Source organism: Oncorhynchus gorbuscha, linkage group LG16 (assembly GCF_021184085.1).
Source record: "Oncorhynchus gorbuscha isolate QuinsamMale2020 ecotype Even-year linkage group LG16, OgorEven_v1.0, whole genome shotgun sequence".
NCBI lineage: Eukaryota > Metazoa > Chordata > Actinopteri > Salmoniformes > Salmonidae > Oncorhynchus > Oncorhynchus gorbuscha.
The window spans coordinates 21,009,217-21,027,587 of NC_060188.1; the positions used below are offsets into that span (position 1 = coordinate 21,009,217).

The 18,371-nt window shown below is 48.1% G+C and overlaps 1 protein-coding gene across 1 annotated transcript; it reads left to right on the plus strand.

Moving 5' to 3' along the window:
* Window positions 1-631: 631 nt before the first annotated feature.
* On the plus strand, window positions 632-7,767 carry LOC123999065 (glucose-6-phosphatase catalytic subunit 1-like). Its single transcript, XM_046304426.1, has 7 exons — window positions 632-655; window positions 766-992; window positions 1,216-1,325; window positions 2,160-2,198; window positions 2,736-2,802; window positions 2,930-3,045; window positions 6,995-7,767. The coding sequence occupies exons 1-7, from the start codon at window positions 632-634 to the stop codon at window positions 7,507-7,509; spliced, it is 1,098 nt and encodes a 365-aa protein (XP_046160382.1). The 3' UTR covers window positions 7,510-7,767.
* Window positions 7,768-18,371: the final 10,604 nt, after the last annotated feature.

An 18,371-nucleotide genomic window follows, 5' to 3' on the forward strand; every position in this document is an offset into this window, starting at 1 on the left:
ACTTCACATCTGGTATCTACTCACTCTGAGCTCTCAACAGGGCAGGGAGCGATAACTGGAGGAGCAGCCCCTGCACATGCATGACATGTGACGGTGGTGATGAGTATGTGTGCATATATATGTCTCTGAGTGGAGGCTGGTGGGAGGAGCAATAGCAGGACGGGTTCATTGTAATGGCTGGAGCGGAATTAATGGAACGGCGTCAAGCATGTGGTTTCCATATGTTTGATGCGTTTTAGATTCCGTTCCAGCCATTACAATGAGCCCGTCCTCCTATAGCTCCTCCCACCAGCCCGCCACTCGTGTGTGTGTGTACGTGCGTGTGTGTGTGGGGGGGGGGGGGGTGTCTTCCGGCAATACCACACCACAGGTAGTCCCCATGGTGATGCACTGACCAGCTGGCTGCAGTGCAGTCGGTCATGATGTAACGTTTGTCCAGTTCTTTTCCCTCCCCACTCTCTCCAGTTCAAAGATCAGGCGTGGTGGAGTGACCAGGTGTTCACACAGGGTATAAAAGGGATAGCAGTGGTGACAGGCGTGCACTGGAAAGACAAGCAGCACACACTACAAGGGCTGCACAGAGACCTCACACCACTACTTCTTGACTTTATCAGACAATACACACAGAACTATGGTACTGCCAGCGGGCATCTCAGTAGACACCTCTGCTCTTCTGATGTAGGATATCAGACACAGCAGCAGCTATAGACTAGTTGTCGAAGACTGTTCTTAACGTTAGTGTGACTGTCAGATACAGTGAACTAGAGAGCAGCCTTGGACACCGTCCACACCTATGGGGTTAGCACCACACGATACCTCCAGACTCACGACAGGGACACTCAGAGCTGGTTCCTGTTTGTTTCCATGGCAGCTGACCTGCGGAACACCTTCTTTGTTTTCTTCCCTGTGTGTTTCCACCTGCGGGAATCAGTGGGGATCAAGCTGGTCTGGGTGGCTGTGGTGGGAGACTGGCTCAACCTTATCTTCAAATGGTAGGTGACTACCAATACTAATACTAATCACAATGCTCAGATGCTAAGATAAAGAATAACAATATAATATGTATATTTCCAGGATGAAAATACTGCAGGTTCCGAATGTTTTAACTATGCTATGAGAACGATCTAACAGATGATCCCTCCAGTGCGTATGTTGCCAGACAGAGGAGGATTCAATATGTGATGCATTATATATTACTCTCTCATGTCTACACAGGATCCTGTTTGGCGAGCGTCCCTATTGGTGGGTTCAAGAGACTCCTTATTATGGCAACTCATCAGCACCACAAATTGGGCAGTTCCCTATGACCTGTGAGACTAGTCCAGGTGAGTCTGTTTGTCTGTTGCTGGTAGCAGAACCACTTTCCTTTCTGGAGAATCCATGCAGTATTTTCAACTCAAATGAATTAAATTCCATTATTTTTTAAATGTTTTTATTTAGCCTTCATTTAACTAGGCAAGTCAGTTAAGAACAAATTCTTATTTACAATGATGGCCTCCCAAAAGGTAAAAGACCACCTGCGGGGACGGGGATCAGAAATAAAAATAAATTAAATACAAATATAGGACAAAACACACATCATGACAAGAGAGAAAACACAACACTACATACAGAGAGACCTAAGACAACATAGCATGAAAGCAACACATGGTAGCAACACAACATGGTAGCAGCACAAAACAGGGTACAAACATTATTGGGCACAGGCAACAGCACAAAGGGCAAGAAGGTAGAGACAACAATACATCACACAAAGCAGCCACAACTGTCAGTAAGAGTGTCCATTATTGAGTCTTTGAATGAAGAGATTGAAATAAAACTGTCCAGTTTTGAGTGTTTGTTGCAGCTCGTTCCAGTCGCTAGCTGCCATAAACTGAAAAGACGAGCGACCCAGGGATGTTTGCGCTTTGGGGACCTTTAACAGAATGTGACTGGCAGACTGGGTGTTGTATGTGGTGGATGAGGGCTGCAGTAGATATCTCAGATTGGGAGGAGTGAGGCCTAAGAGGGTTTAATAAATAAGCATCAACCAGTGGGTTTTGTGACGGATATACAGAGATTACCAGTTTACAGAAGAGTATAGAGTGCAGTTCGATTCCATTCAGTTGGCAATTTTTTTTCAAGCAAAACTGTACTTGACAGCAGTTCTCCTCTCACAGGAAGTCCGTCGGGTCATGCCATGAGTGCTGCAGGGGTTTACTACTGTCATGTTTGTCATTTATTATCATGTCTTGTCCCTGTGCTCCCCATTCTGTTCGTTTCCCTCTGCTGGTCTTATTGGGTTCTTTCCCCCTTTCTATCCCTCTCTCTCCCCCTCCCCCTCTTACTCTCTCGCTCTCTCTTCTCTCTGTCGTTCCGTTCCTGCTCCCAGCTGTTCCTATTCCCCTAATCATCATTTAGTCTTCCCACACCTGTTCCCGATCCTTTCCCCTGATTAGAGTCCCTATTTATTCCTTTGTGTTCCGTTCCTGTCCCGTCGGTTCCTTGTTTTGTATTCACCATGCTGTGATTGTGTTTCGCCCTGTCCTGTCGTGTTTTTTGCCTTCATCAGATGCTGCGTGTGAGCAGGTGTCTCTGTCTACTACGGCCTGCGCCTACCCGGCGACCTGCAGTCTGTACCGCTTCTCTTGTTATTCCCCTCTACAGTCTAGAGGATTTCTGTTATTCCCTGTTTGGACTTGAATAAACTCTGTTTCTGTTAAGTCGCTTTTGGGTCCTCTATCACCTGCATGACAACTACGCTCTGATCTCATCACTCCTCGCCATCCTCCTCAAGGAACATGGGGGTCACATCAAGAACTGGTAAGAGGACCAATTCTATGTTGTTTATCAGAGTTTATCTGCGAGACACAATTATCTAGATTGAATGATCCAACTCTGCAAAGTAGTTGACTGTGTGTCCTTCCCTGCGTGTGTGTGTGTGTGTCAGGTGTGACCGCGGGACCATGTGGGTTGTCTTCTGGTGTGTGCAGGTGTGTGTCTGTCTCTCCAGGGTTTTCATCGCTGCCCACTTCCCTCACCAGGTTGTCGCTGGGGTCATCACAGGTCAGTGGAGAGCCCCAACTCTTATACTGAATTCTAAATCAAACCCTACACCCTACCCTGTCTGCCCTTCTTTCAGTTCTGGATAAGCAATATGGTAATAGCCCTGCTTTGAACACTGATAGGCTTGGTGTAACTTCTGCCATCAATGTAGTTTATGCCATATATGTTGTTTATGCATACACACATGATAACATATGCACTATACCCAGCCGTCAGAAAACACAGAAAATTTTAACTTTTTTCAATGTGTCAATCACTCTCGAGTCATCTGGGACCCACGAGCTAAGCCCAAGGGACTACTAGGGGGGCACTTGAACATTCGTAGTGTCATTCCAAAAAGTGATCAAATTCAACATCTACTCACAGACTCCAACCTTGACTTTCTCTGCCTCTCAGAGACATGGCTCCATAAACACTCTCCATATGCTGCTTTGATTGTGACTGGATACAATGTTTTCAGGAGAGACAGGATTGAAGGAAGAGGAGGGGGTGTGATGATTTACATTAAAGAACATATCCGATGTAAACAAATTGAGTGGTCATGTGATAATGAACTAGAATGTATCGGCCTGAACGTTACACTGTCTCCCCAAATGTCTTTTACCCACATTGGAATGTATAGGCCACCTTCCACCAAAAGTGTGTTTTTTGATCAGTTTAATACTATGCTTAGGGAATGTGATTTTGGGAAAGAGGTCATCTTAATGGGAGATTTTAACATTAATTATGAAGACAAGTGTTGTAGGAAAACGCTCAAACGGATCACTAATACCTTTGACCTTACACAGCTAGTTAAAGGGCCAACCAGGGTGACTTGTTGCTCTAAAACACAGATTGATTTGGTGTTCAGTAATAAACCAGAGAGAGTGATAAATCATTCAATATGGTTACTGGGCTGTCTGATCATAATCTGACACTTATAGCCAGAAAGTTGTCTAAGAGCAGGTTTAACCTCTCTACTGTTAGAAAGCCGGATCAACTCAGAATACCTAAGAGTGAATTAAACTATTTTGAAAAAGCAATTAAGGGAATAAACTGGAATGATCTCTTGTCCTATACAGACGTGGAAGCTGATAGTCAGGTTTTTCTATCCACAATCCAGACTACAATAAATGGCTTCCTAAAGAAAATCAAATCCAAACCTGGCCAAAAGAGCACTCTTCCTTGGCCCAAATGGAGAAATCTGGAAATTGATGAAAGAACGAGATTATGCTCTAAAAATAGCCCTAAAATCTAAATTAGAGCATGACAGACGTAGGTTTACCATGTTGAGAAATAAGTTGATAAAAGAAATCAGACAGGCCAAGGCAAACTTTTTTATTAACATAATTGGTGAAGCAAAGGGAAATTCTAGATTGATATGGGAGAATCTAAAAAAGTTAACAGGGAAAGACCATAGTAACACTGCAAAAAGACTAGAAATCATGGTGAATAACAATCTAACACAGGATGCAGTTGAAATAGCAACAGCCTTCAATTCCTACTTTATTGACTCTGTCAGGTTACTGACACAGAACCCCTCCACTGATTTCTTGGGCTCAGTGCTAGTGAATGACACTCAACCTGTCTTCATCATAAGGGAGGTTTCTGAGTCAAAGGTGAACAAGGTGATTAGCTCACTAAAGAACTCTAAAGCCAAAGATGTGTTTGGGATGGACTCTACCTTTCTTAAAAACTACAAAGAGTCACTCATTGGCCCCATTACTAAGGTCACCAACACATCTATTGGTCTCGGTGTGTTTCCAAGAGTATGGAAGTCGGCCATAATAACGGCCATCTTTAAATCAGGCGACCCTGCTGACGTGATTAACTACAGGCCCATTAGTATACTACCTGTGGTGTCAAAGGTTGTTGAAAAGTGTGTAGCAGAACAACTGATTGCCCACCTCAACAACAGCCCCTTCACATTACACTCCATGCAGTTTGGCTTCGGAGCGAAACACTCCACAGAAACGGCCAACTGCTTTCTTCTGGAAAATGTGAAGTCCAAGATGGACAAAGGGGGTGCTGTTGGGGCTGTGTTTCTGGACCTAAGGAAGGCTTTTGATACTGTTAATCATGAGATTCTCATCACAAAATTGTCCAAGTTCAACTTTTCCCCTGATGCCTTGAGATGGATGAAATCATACCTTGAAGGCAGAACTCAGTGTGGCAGAGTGAGCAATGAGCTGTCGCCCACTCGTAGCTATGATGTGGGCGTGCCCCAAGGGTCAATACTGGGGCCCCTCCTGTTCAGCCTGTACATTAATGATCTGCCTTCTGTCTGTACTGGGTCTGAAGTTCAAATGTATGCAGATGATACAGTGATATATGTGCATGCAAAGAGCAACCAACAAGCTGCACAAGAACTCACTACTGTAATGGTCCAGGTTACAAAGTGGCTCAGTGACTCGTGTTTGCATCTCAATGTGAAAAAAAACTGTTTGCATGTTCTTCACAAAGAGGGCAACAGATGCTACTGAGCCAGATGTCTATGTGTCAGGGGAGAAGCTCCAGGTGGTATCCGATTTTAAGTACCTTGGCATCATACTTGATTCCAACCTCTCTTTTAAAAAGCATGTGAAAAAGGTAATTCAAATAACCAAATTCAACCTAGCTAATTTACGATTTATACGAAATTGTTTGACTACAGAGGTAGCAAAACTGTACTTCAATTCTATGATACTCCCCCACTTAACATACTGCTTGACTAGTTGGGCCCAAGCTTGCTGTACAACATTAAAACCTATTCAGTCTGTCTACAAACAGGCTCTCAAAGTGCTTGATAGGAAGCCCAATAGCCATCATCATTGTCACATTCTTAGAAAGCATGAGTTCTTGAGTTGGGAAAATCTTGTGCAATACACCGACGCATGTCTTTTATTCAAGATCCTTAATGGCCTGGCTCCCCCTCCACTCAATATTTTTGTTAAACAGAAAACCCAGACATATGGCAGCAGATCCACAAGGTCTGCCATGAGAGGTGACTGTATAGTTCCCCTAAGGAAAATCACCTTTAGTAAATCTGCATTCTCTGTGAGAGCTTCCCATGTCTGGAATACACTGCCATCAGACACACATAACTGCACCACATATCACACTTTCACAAAATGCTTGAAGACCTGGCTAAAGGTCAATCAGATTTGTGAACATGGTCCCTAGCTGTGTGTTGCCGCTTTCCATGTTGTCTGTTGTCTGTAGCTTGTGAGGTGTGGAAACACTTTGTTGCTTTTATGAATTTTGTTTTGCTGCTTTTTGTTCTATGTTGCTCTGTCTGTTTGCTATGTCTTGCTTGTCCTATGTTGCTATGTCTTGCTTGTTCTATGGTGCTATTGTCTATATTGTAATTTTTTTAATAACCTGCCCAGGGACTGCGGTTGAAAATTAGCCGGCTGGCTAAAACCGGCACTTTTACTGAAACGTTGATTAATGTGCACTGTCCCTGTAAAAATAAAATAAACTAAACTAAAAACTAAATCTATACCCACACACACAGACATAGATGTTGTGTTGTAGATATGTGCTAGTAGAGTAGTGGCCTGGGAGCACACTGAGGGCACACACTCAATGTATTGTGATGTTTTTAAAATTGTACAACTGCCTTCATTTTACTGGACCCCAGGAAGAGTATCTACAAATACAAACCTTTCAGATATACACTGAGTGTACAAAACATTAAGAACACCTGCTCTTTACATGACTTAGACTGACCAGGTGAATCCAGCTGAAAGCTATGATCCCTTACTGATGTCACTTGTTAAATGCACGTCAATCAGTATAGATGAAGAGGAGGAGACAGGTTAAAGAAGGATTTTTAAGCCTTGATACAATTGAGACATGGATTGTGTGTGTGCCATTCAGAGGGTAAATGGGCAAGACAAAATATTTAGGTGTCTTTGAACAAGGTATGGTAGTAGGTGCCTGGCGCCTTTGTTAGGTGTTTTTTTGACAAGCCTGTCCGTTTTCCTAGGCATCCTAGTGGCGGAGACCTTTGACCGGGTCCAGTGGATCTGCAGGGCTAGCCTGAGGCGCTACGTCTACACCACCCTCTCCCTGCTCTCCTTCGCTGTGGGCCTTTACCTGGTCCTCAGGGGCCTGGGGGTGGACCTGCTCTGGACCCTGGACAAGGTCCAGCGCTGGTGCCAGCGGCCCCAATGGGTCCACATAGACACTACACCCTTCGCCAGCCTCCTGCGCAACACCGGCACTCTGTTAGGCCTGGGCTTGGGCTTGGGCTTGCACTCGCCCCTCTACGCCGAGGCCCGGAGAGTTGACGGTGGCGCCACCTACAGGCTGGCATGTGTGGGCGCCACACTGCTTCTGCTCCACCTACTAGACTCATTCAGGCCACCAGCCCACACCAGGGCTCTGTTCTACCTGCTGTCCTTCTGTAAGAGTGCCACTGTGCCCCTGGCCACTGTGGGCATAGTGCCCTACTGTGTGGCCGAGGCAGCGGGACGGAACGGAAACAAACACCAGTTTTGAACTAATTTGAACTTATTGTAATTCTGTGAGAAATGCCCTGAAGGGACAGACAGAGACGGACAGTCATAGTAGAAGCAGGAATGTTCACCCCAGTTGAAAGGACTTGAAGGTCGGTCAGTACTCTTGTTGCTCCATGAGGTGGATGTTTAATATTACTTCACCCCCCCCCTCTTTTGTCACATGCACAGATGTAGTTGCAGTGTACAGTGAAATTCTTACGCTCCAAGCTCCAGCAGTGCAGGTATGAATGAAACAATACAAAAATACAAATTATTATTATTATTATTATTATTATTCAGTATACATGTCTACAATGTGACAATGATAAATATAATTGTTCATTTGGTGTGGGCAGGGTAATTGTCCGTTGGGGGGGGGGGATAAAATGTCCATAGAGGGATCAGCTGTCGTTTTTCAATGGAGAAGTGCTGGTAACCTCACACAGTGCAGTGGTCATGGACAGGGCTTGCCCTGAGAAATTAGACAGCAATATAAAGCCGTTATTAGCTCACTACTTGGTTTTCTTTTTATATGATATGAGACAATTATTTTAAAATTAAATATATATATTTTTTATTGTGTACAATCCAGATTAATCATGTTCTATGAAACAACCCCTTTTTCCTGTAAATGCCCTGTGGTTTATAATACCCAATGGCACATTTTATTTGACTATCAAATAGCATAATTAATCATCACTTACTGTAGATAGACCACAGTTCATGTATTTGTTATCGCTCTCAGCCAGAAAAGCCTGTGGAGGATTCAGACTTTAGATTGTAAAATCAAGAAGCACTCCCAATCGGTTTCTTGTCTTCATTAAATATTGTTATAGGGAGAGAAGGAGGGTGAGCATATAATTACATATACTGTTGTGCACGTGAGTGAGGACCCAAAAGCGGTTTAACAAATACAGAGTCCTTTAATGTCAAAACACAGGGAAGACATAGATCCTCTTCGGATGTATATAATGGCAAAATAGACAACCCGCAGAGAGGGCGACAAATGAATCATAAAGTCTTTCTGATATTACAGAAGAGTCCCCTTCTTAGCAGCAGAGGAGAATAGCTGGGTTAGCGGCGACAGACTGCTGGTCTCTCTGGGTAGGCGCGGGTCGTAGAGGACAGAGGTACCTGATCACACGTAGCATCAGATGAACAGGCAGATTCCGACAGGACGGGACAAGGGTGAAGCAAACGAGATGATAGTTTGGTTCTGGCATGAGAAACTCAAACGAGAATCTGACAAAGACAGAAGCAGGAACAGAGAGAGAAATAGAGACCTAATCAGAGGGAAAAAAGGAACAGGTGGGAAAAGGGTGAACGAGGTAGTTAGAGAAGATGAGGAACAGCTGGGGGAAGGAGAGGAAGAGAAGGTAACCTAATACGACCAGCAGAGGGAGACGGAGTGAAGAGAAAGAACAGGAACAAGACATAATATGACAATACATGACAGTACCCCCCCCACTCACCGAGCGCCTCCTGGCGCACTCGAGGAGGAAACCTGGCGGCAACGGAGGAAATCATCGATCAGCGAATGGTCCAGCACGTCCCGAGAGGGAACCCAACTCCTTTCCTCAGGACCGTACCCCTCCCAATCCACTAGGTACTGATGACTACGGCCCCGAGGAAGCATGTCCAAAATCTTACGGACCCTGTAGATAGGTGCACTCTCGACAAGGATGGGGGGGGGGGAGACGAGTGGGGGCGCGAAGGACGGGCTTAACACAGGAGACATGGAAGACAGGGTGGACGCGACGAAGATATCGCGGAAGAAGAAGTCGCACTGCGACAGGATTAATGATCTGCGAAATACGGAACGGACCAATGAACCGCGGGGTCAACTTGCGAGAAGCTGTCTTAAGGGGAAGGTTTTGAGTGGAGAGCCATACTCTCTGACCGCGACAATATCTAGGACTCTTAGTTCTACGCTTATTAGCGGCTCTCACAGTCTGCGCCCTATAACGGCAAAGTGCAGACCTGACCCTCTTCCAGGTGCGCTCACAACGTTGGACAAAAGCCTGAGCGGAGGGGACGCTGGACTCGGCGAGCTGAGACGAGAACAGCGGAGGCTGGTACCCGAGGCTACTCTGAAAAGGAGATAGCCCGGTCGCAGACGAAGGAAGCGAGTTGTGGGCGTATTCTGCCCAGGGGAGCTGTTCTGACCAAAACGCAGGGTTTCGAAAAGAAAGACTGCGTAAGATGCGACCAATAGTCTGATTGGCCCGTTCTGCTTGACCGTTAGACTGGGGGTGAAAGCCGGAAGAGAGACTGACGGAAGCCCCAATCAAACGGCAAAACTCCCTCCAAAATTGAGACGTGAATTGCGGACCCCTGTCCGAAACGACGTCTGACGGAAGGCCATGAATTCTGAAAACATTCTCGATGATGATTTGTGCCGTTTCTTTAGCAGGAGGGAGCTTAGCGAGGGGAATAAAATGAGCCGCCTTAGAGAACCTGTCGACAACCGTAAGAATAACAGTCTTCCCCGCTGACGAAGGCAGTCCGGTGATAAAATCTAAGGCGATGTGAGACCACGGTCGAGAGGGAATGGGAAGCGGTCTGAGACGGCCGGCAGGAGGGGAGTTACCGGACTTAGTCTGCGCGCAGACCGAACAAGCAGCCACGAAACGACGAGTGTCACGATCCCGAGTGGGCCACCAAAAACGCTGGCGGATGGAAGCAAGCGTACCCCGAACGCCGGGGTGGCCGGCTAACTTGGCAGAGTGAGCCCACTGAAGAACGGCCAGACGAGTAGGAACGGGAACGAAAAGAAGGTTCCTAGGACAAGCGCGCGGCGACGGAGTGTGAGTGAGTGCTTGCTTTACCTGCCTCTGTCATGTTTGTCATTTATTATCATGTCTTGTCCCTGTGCTCCCCATTCTATTCGTTTCCCTCTGCTGGTCTTATTTGGTTCTTTCCCTCTTTCTATCCCTCTCTCTCCCCCTCCCTCTCTCACTCTCTCGCTCTCTCTTCTCTCTATCGTTCCGTTCGTGCTCCCAGCTGTTCCTATTCCCCTAATCATCATTTAGTCTTCCCACACCTGTTCCCGATCCTTTCCCCTGATTAGAGTCCCTATTTATTCCTTTGTGTTCCGTTCCTGTCCCGTCGGTTCCTTGTTTAGTATTCAATGCTGTGATTGCGTTTCGCCCTGTCCTGTCGTGTTTTGCTGTGATTGTGTATCGCCCTGTCCTGTCGTGTTTTTGCCTTCATCAGATGCTGCGTGTGAGCAGGTGTCTCTGTCAAACGGCCTGCGCCTCCCACGCGACCTGCAGTCTGTGGCCGCTTCTCCTGTTATTCCCCTCTACAGACTAGAGGATTTCTGTTATTCCCTGTTTGGACTTGAATAAACTCTGTTTCTGTTAAGTCAAAGCTTTTGGGTCCTCTTTCACCTGCATGACAGAAGGAACCGACCAAGGAATGGACCCAGCGACTTCAGACGCTCGTTACACTGCCGTCGAGATCCAAGGAGCCATGCTCGGCAGACACGAGCAGGAATTGTCTGCTGCTCGCCATGCCGTGGAGAACCTGGCCGCTCAGGTTTCCGACCTCTCTGGACAGTTCCAGAGTCTACGTCTCGTGCCACCTGTTACTTCCTGGCCTGCCGAGCCTCCAGAACCTAGGGTTAATAACCCACCTTGCTACTCCGGGCAGCCCACTGAGTGCCGCTCCTTTCTCACGCAGTGTGAGATTGTGTTCTCTCTCCAACCCAACACATACTCTAAGAGAGAGCTCGGGAACACGTCATTTCACTCCTTACTGGCCGGGAACGAGAATGGGGCACAGCTATCTGGGAGGCAAGGGCTGATTGCTCTAACAAGTTCCAGAACTTTAAAGAGGAGATGATTCAGGGTTTTGACCGTTCATTTTTGGTGGGAGGCTTCTAGGGCCCTGGCTTCCTTATGCCAAGGGAACGGTCCATAACGGATTATTCTATTGAGTTTCGCACTCTTGCTGCCTCTAGTGAGTGGAACGAGCCGGCGCTGCTCGCTCGTTTTCTGGAGGGACTCACGCAGTGGTTAAGGATGAGATTCTCTCCCGGGAGGTTCCTTCAGATGTGGACTCTTTGATTGCTCTCGCCATCCGCATAGAACGACGGGTAGATCTTCGTCACCGGGCTCGTGGAAGAGAGCTCGCATCAACGGTGTTTCCCTGCTCCGGGCGCAACCATCTCCCTCCTCTGGCTTTGAGACTGAGCCCATGCAGCTGGGAGGGATTCGCATCTCGACTAAGGAGAGGGAACGGAGGATCACCAACCGCCTGTGCCTCTATTGCGGAGTTGCTGGACATTTTGTTAATTCATGTCCAGTAAAAGCCAGAGCTCATCTGTAAGCGGAGGGCTACAGGTGGCGCAATACTCAAGTCTCTCCATCAAAATCCTGTACTACTTTGTCGGTCCATCCGCTGGACCGGTTCTGAACACTACATGTAGTGCCTTGATAGACTCTGGGGCTGAGGGTTGTTTCCGTCAAAGCATGGGTTCGGAAACATGACATTCCTTTCAGAGAGTTAGGAGAAGCCTACGCCCATGTTCACATGCCTTAGATGGTAGTCATCTTCCCAGTATCAGATTTGAGACACTACCTTTAACCCTCACAGTATCTGGTAACCACAGTGAGACTATTTCTTTTTTGATTTTCCGTTCACCGTTTACACCTGTTGTTTTGGGTCATCCCTGGCTAGTATGTCATAATCCTTCTATTAATTGGTCTAGTAATTCTATCCTATCCTGGAACGTTTCTTGTCATGTGAAGTGTTTAATGTCTGCCATCCCTCCCGTTTCTTCTGTCCCTACTTCTCAGGAGGAACAAGGCGATTTGACAGGAGTGCCGGAGGAATATCATGATCTGCGCACGGTCTTCAGTCCATCCCGAGCCAACTCCCTTCCTCCTCACCGGTCGTATGATTGTAGTATTGATCTCCTTCCGGGGACCACTCCTCCTCGAGGTAGACTATACTCTCTGTCGGCTCCCGAACGTAAGGCTCTCGAGGATTATTTGTCTGTGTCTCTTGACGCCGGTACCATAGTGCCTTCTTCTTCTCCGGCCGGGGCGGGGTTCTTTTTGGAAGAAGGACGGTACTCTGCGCCCCTGCGTGGATTATCGCAGGGCTGAATGACATAACGGTTAAGAATCGTTATCCGCTTCCCCCTTATGTCATCAGATGCGGATTCCCCAGAGCCAGGTGCTTTACTAAGTTGGACCGGCTGCGCTTACCATCTCGTGCGCATCAGAGAGGGGGGAGGGAAACGAGCGTTTAACACTCCGTTAGGGCATTTTGAGTACCGGGTTCTGCCGTTCGGTCTCGCCAATGCGCCAGCTGTTTTTCAGGCATTAGTTAATGATGTTCTGAGAGACATGCTGAACATTTTTGTTTTTGTCTATCTTGACGATATCCTGATTTTTCTCCGTCACTCGAGATTCATGTTCAGCAAAACGTGTTCTACAGCGCCTTTTAGAGAATTGTCTCACGTAAAGGCTGAGAAGTGCTCTTTTCATGTCTCCTCCGTTACTTTTCTCGGTTCCGTTATTTCCGCTGAAGGCATTCAGATGGATTCCGCTAAGGACCAAGCTGTCAGTGATTGGCCCGTCCCCAAGGTCACGTATCTCCTCCTTAAAGTCCTGTCGAGTTGCAGCGCTTTTAGGTTTCGCTAATTTCTATCGGCGTTTCATTCGTAATTTCGGTCAAGTTGCTGCCCCTCTCACAGCTCTTACTTCTGTCAAGACGTGTTTTAAGTGGTCCGGTTCCGCTCCAGGGAGCTTTTGATCTTCTAAAAGAACGTTTTATCCGCTCAAATCAAATTTATCCTGACGTCACTAGACAATTCATTACATCAGTTGATATCTCAAAGTAGGCGTGGGAGCCATTCTATCCCAGCGCTTCCAGTCAGCGAAAGGTTCATCCTTGCTTATTTTTCTCATCGCCTGTCGCCATCTGAGCGCAACTATGATGTGCCAAAACCGTGAACTGCTCGCCATCCGCTAGCCCTAGGCGAATGGCGACAGTGGTTGGGGTGGCGAGTTCCTCTTTGTCGTTTGGACAGACCATAAGAACCTTGAGTACATCCGTTCTGCCAAATGACTTAATGCCCGTCAAGCTCGTTGGGCGTTGTTTTTCAGAACGTTTGAAGTTTGTGATTTCTTACCGTCGGGTAGCAAGAACACCAAGCCTGATGCCTTATCCCGTCTGTTTAGTTCTTCTGTGGCTTCTACTGATCCCGGGGATTCTTCCTTATGGGCGTGTTGTCGGGTTAACAGTCTGGGAATTGAAAGACAGGTTAAGCAAGCACTCACGCACTGCGTGGGGCTTGTCCTAGTAACCTCCTTTTCGTTCCTGTTTCCACTCGTCTGGCTGTTCTTCAGTGGGCTCACTCTGCCAAGTTAGCTGGTCATAAATGACCAGGCACTCTTGCGTCTATTCGCCAGCGCTTTTGGTGGACTCAGGAGCGTGACAGCGTGGTTTCGTGGCTGCTTGTTCGGACTGCGGTAGACCTGGGTACACTCTCCTGGGGCCGGCCGTCTCAGACCGCTCCCATTCCTTCTCGACCATGGTCTCACATTGCCTTAGACTTCATTACCGGTCTGCCTTTGTCTGGGGGAAGACTGTGATTCTGGACGGTTGTCGATAGGTTCTCTAAGGCGGCACATTTCATTCCCCTCGCTAAACTTCCTTCCACAGGAGACGGCACAAATCATTATTGAGAATGTATTCAGAATTCATGGCCTCCCGTTAGCCGTTTCAGACAGAGGCCATAAACTCACGTCACAGTTTTGGAGGGAGTTCTGTCGTTTGATTGGTGCGTCCGTCAGTCTCTCTTCCGGGTTTCATCCCCAGTCTAACGGTCAAACAGGAGGGCCAATCAGACGATTTGCCAAACGCAGCCTTTCTTTCAGAAACCCTGCGTCTTGGGCAACAGCTCCCCACGCTCTGGTCGCTTCCTTCGTCTGCTACCGGGTTATCTCCGTTTCAGAGTAGTCTGGGTTACCAGCCTCCTCTGTTCTCATCCCAGCTTGCCGAGTCCAGCGTTCCCTCCGCTCAGCGTTTGTCCAACGTTGTGAGCGCACCTGGGAGGAGGGTGAGGTCTGCACTTTGCCGTTACAGGGCACAGACGGTGAGAGCCGCCAATAAACGCAGGATTAAGAGTCCAAGGTATTGTTGCGGCCAGAGAGTGTGGCTTTCCAGCAACCTTCCTCACGACAGCTTCTCGTAAGTTGAGGGTTCAGAGTCCGTTCCGTGTCTCCCAGGGTCAATCCTGTCGCTGTGGAACTGCTTCTTCAGAGACATCTTCGTCGCGTCCATCCTGTCTTCCATGTCTCCTGTGTTAAGCCCTTTCTTCGCCCCCCGTTCGTCTTCCCTCCCCCTCCCGTCCTTGACCCACTGAAGAGAGCGCACCTATTTACAAGGTACATAAGATCATGGACATGCGTTCTCGGGGACGGGGTCACCTGACATGTGGATTGGGAGGGTTACGGTCCTGAGGAGAGGAGTTGGTTCCTCTCGGGAACGTGCTGGACCGTTCACTCATCGATGATTTCCTCCGTTGCCGCCAGGATTCCTCCTCGAGTGCGCCAGGAGGCGCTCGGTGAGTGGGGGGTACTGTCATGTTTGTCATTTATTATCATGTCTTGTCCCTGTGCTCCCCATTCTATTCGTTTCCCTCTGCTGGTCTTATTTGGTTCTTTCCCTCTTTCTATCCCTCTCTTTCCCCCTCCCTCTTCACTCTCTCGCTCTCTCTTCTCTCTATCGTTCCGTTCGTGCTCCCAGCTGTTCCTATTCCCTAATCATCATTTAGTCTTCCCACACCTGTTCCCGATCCTTTCCCTGATTAGAGTCCCTATTTATTCCTTTGTGTTCCGTTCCTGTCCCGTCGGTTCCTTGTTTAGTATTCACCATGCTGTGATTGCGGAAGCCCTGTCCTGTCGTGTTTTTGCTGTGATTGTGTATCGCCCTGTCCTGTCGTGTTTTTGCCTTCATCAGATGCTGCGTGTGAGCAGGTGTCTCTGTCAACTCGGCCTGCGCCTACCCGAGCGACCTGCAGTCTGTGGCCGCTTCTAATCCTGTTATTCCCCTCTACAGACTAGAGGATTTCTGTTATTCCCTGTTTGGACTTGAATAAACTCTGTTTCTGTTAAGTCGCTTTTGGGTCCTCTTTCACCTGCATGACAGCCTCTCAATTCCCCAGACGGTCAACCCGACAACACGCCCCTCAGGGAGAATCCCCTCGGGGTCGGTGGAGACTACTGAAGAACTGAAGAGAAGATAAAGCATCAGGCTTGGTGTTCTTAGAGCCCGGACGATAAGAAATACGACAACTCGAAACGAGCGAAAAACAGCGCCCAACGAGCCTGACGCATTAAGTCGTTTGGCAGACGGATGTACTCAAGGTTCCTATGGTCAGTCCAAACGACAAAGCTGGGTCGCCCCCTCAACCACTGTCGCCATTCGCCTGGGCTAAGCGGATGGCGAACCGCAGGTTTCCCACATCATAGTTACGTTCCGACGGTGACAGGCGATGAGAAAAATACGCGCAAGGGTGGACCTTGTCGTCAGAGGGAGCGCTGAGAAAGAATGGCTCCCACGCCCACCTCTGACAAAGACGTCAACCTCGACAACGAACTGTCTAGAGACGTCAGGTGTAACAAGGATAGGTGGGGATGTAAAACGATTCTTGAGAAGATCAAAAGCTCCCTGGGCGGAAACGGACCACTTAAAGCACATCTTGACAGAAGTAAGGGCTGTGAGAGGAGCTGCCACCTGACCAAAATTACGGATGAAACGACGATAGAAATTCGCGAAGCCGAGAAAGCGCTGCAGCTCGACACGTGACTTAGGAACGGGCCAATCAATGACAGCTTGGACCTTAGCGGGATCCATCTTAATGCCTTCAGCGGAAATAACAGAACCAAGAAATGTGACGGAGGAGGCATGAAAAGTGCACTTCTCAGCCTTCACATAAAGACAATTCTCTAAAAGGCGCTGGAGAACACGTCGAACATGCTGAACATGAATCTGGAGTGACGGTGAAAAACTAAGGATATCGTCAAGGTAAACGAAAACAAAGATGTTCAGCATGTCTCTCAGGACGTCATTTACTAATGCCTGAAAGACAGCTGGAGCGTTAGCGAGGCCGAAAGGAAGAACCCGGTATTCAAAGTGCCTTAACGGAGTGTTAAATGCCGTTTTCCACTAGTCCCCCTCCCTGATGCGCACGAGATGGTAAGCGTTACGAAGGTCCAACTTAGTGAAAAAACTGGCTCCCTGCAGGATCTCGAAGGCTGAAGACATAAGAGGGAGCGGATAACGATTCTTAACTGTTATGTCATTCAGCCCTCGATAATCTATGCAGGGGCGCAGGGACCCGTCCTTTTTCTTAACAAAAAAAAACCCCGCTCCGGCGGGAGAGGAGGAGGGGACTACGGTACCGGCATCGAGAACTACAGACAAATAATCTTCGAGAGCCTTACGTTCGGGAGCCGACAGAGAGTATAGTCTACCCCGGGGGGGAGTGGTTCCCGGAAGGAGATCAATACTACAATCATACGACCGGTGCGGAGGAAGAGAGGTGGCCCTGGACCTACTGAACACCATGCGCAGATCGTGATATTCCTCCGGCACCCCCGTCAAATCACCAGGCTCCTCCTGTGAAGAAGAGACAGAGGAAACAGGAGGGATAGCAGACATTAAACATTTCACATGACAAGAGACGTTCCAGGAGAGGATAGAATTACTAGACCAATTAATAGAAGGATTATGACAAACTAGCCAGGGATGGCCCAAAACAACAGGTGTAAAAGGTGAACGAAAAATTTTAAAAGAAATGGTTTCGCTATGATTACCAGAGACAGTGAGGGTTAAAGGTAGCGTTTCACGCTGAATCCTGGGGAGAGAACTACCATCCAAAGCGAACAAGGCCGTGGGCTCCCTTAACTGTCTGAGAGGAATGTCATGTTCCCGAGCCCAGGTCTCGTCCATAAAACAGCCCTCCGCCCCAGAGTCTATCAAGGCACTGCAGGAAGCTGACGAACCGGTCCAGCGTAGATGGACCGACAAGGTAGTGCAGGATCTTGAAGGAGAGACCAGAGTAGTAGCGCTCACCAGTAGCCCTACGCTTACTGATGAGCTCTGGCTTTTACTGGACATGAAGTGACAAAATGACCAGCGGAACCGCAATAGAGACAGAGGCGGTTGGTGATTCTCCGTTCCCTCTCCTTATTCGAGATGCGGATACCCCCCAGCTGCATAGGCTCAGCACCCGAGCCGGCGGCAGAAGATGGTAGTGATGCGGAGAGGGGGGCAACGGAGAACGCGAGCTCCTCTCCACGAGCTCGGCGACGAAGATCAACCCGTCGCTCTATGCGAATAGCGAGTTCAATCAAGGAATCCACGCTGGAAGGAACCTCCCGGGAGAGAATCTCATCCTTTACCTCTGCGCGGAGACCCTCCAGAAAACGAGCGAGCAAAGCCGGCTCGTTCCAGTCACTGGAGGCGGCAAGAGTGCGAAACTCAATAGAGTAATCTGTTATGGATCGATTACCTTGACATATGGAAGACAGGACCCTGGAAGCTTCCTCCCCAAAAACAGAACGATCAAAAACCCGTATCATCTCCTCCTTAAAGTCCTGACACTGGTTAGTACACTCAGCCCTCGCCTCCCAGATTGCCGTGCCCCACTCACGAGCCCGTCCAGTAAGGAGAGATATGACGTAGGCGATACGAGCTGTGCTCCTGGAGTAAGTGTTGGGCTGGAGAGAAAATCAAATCAAATCAAATCAAATTTATTTATATAGCCCTTCGTACATCAGCTGATATCTCAAAGTGCTGTACAGAAACCCAGCCTAAAACCCCAAACAGCAAACAATGCAG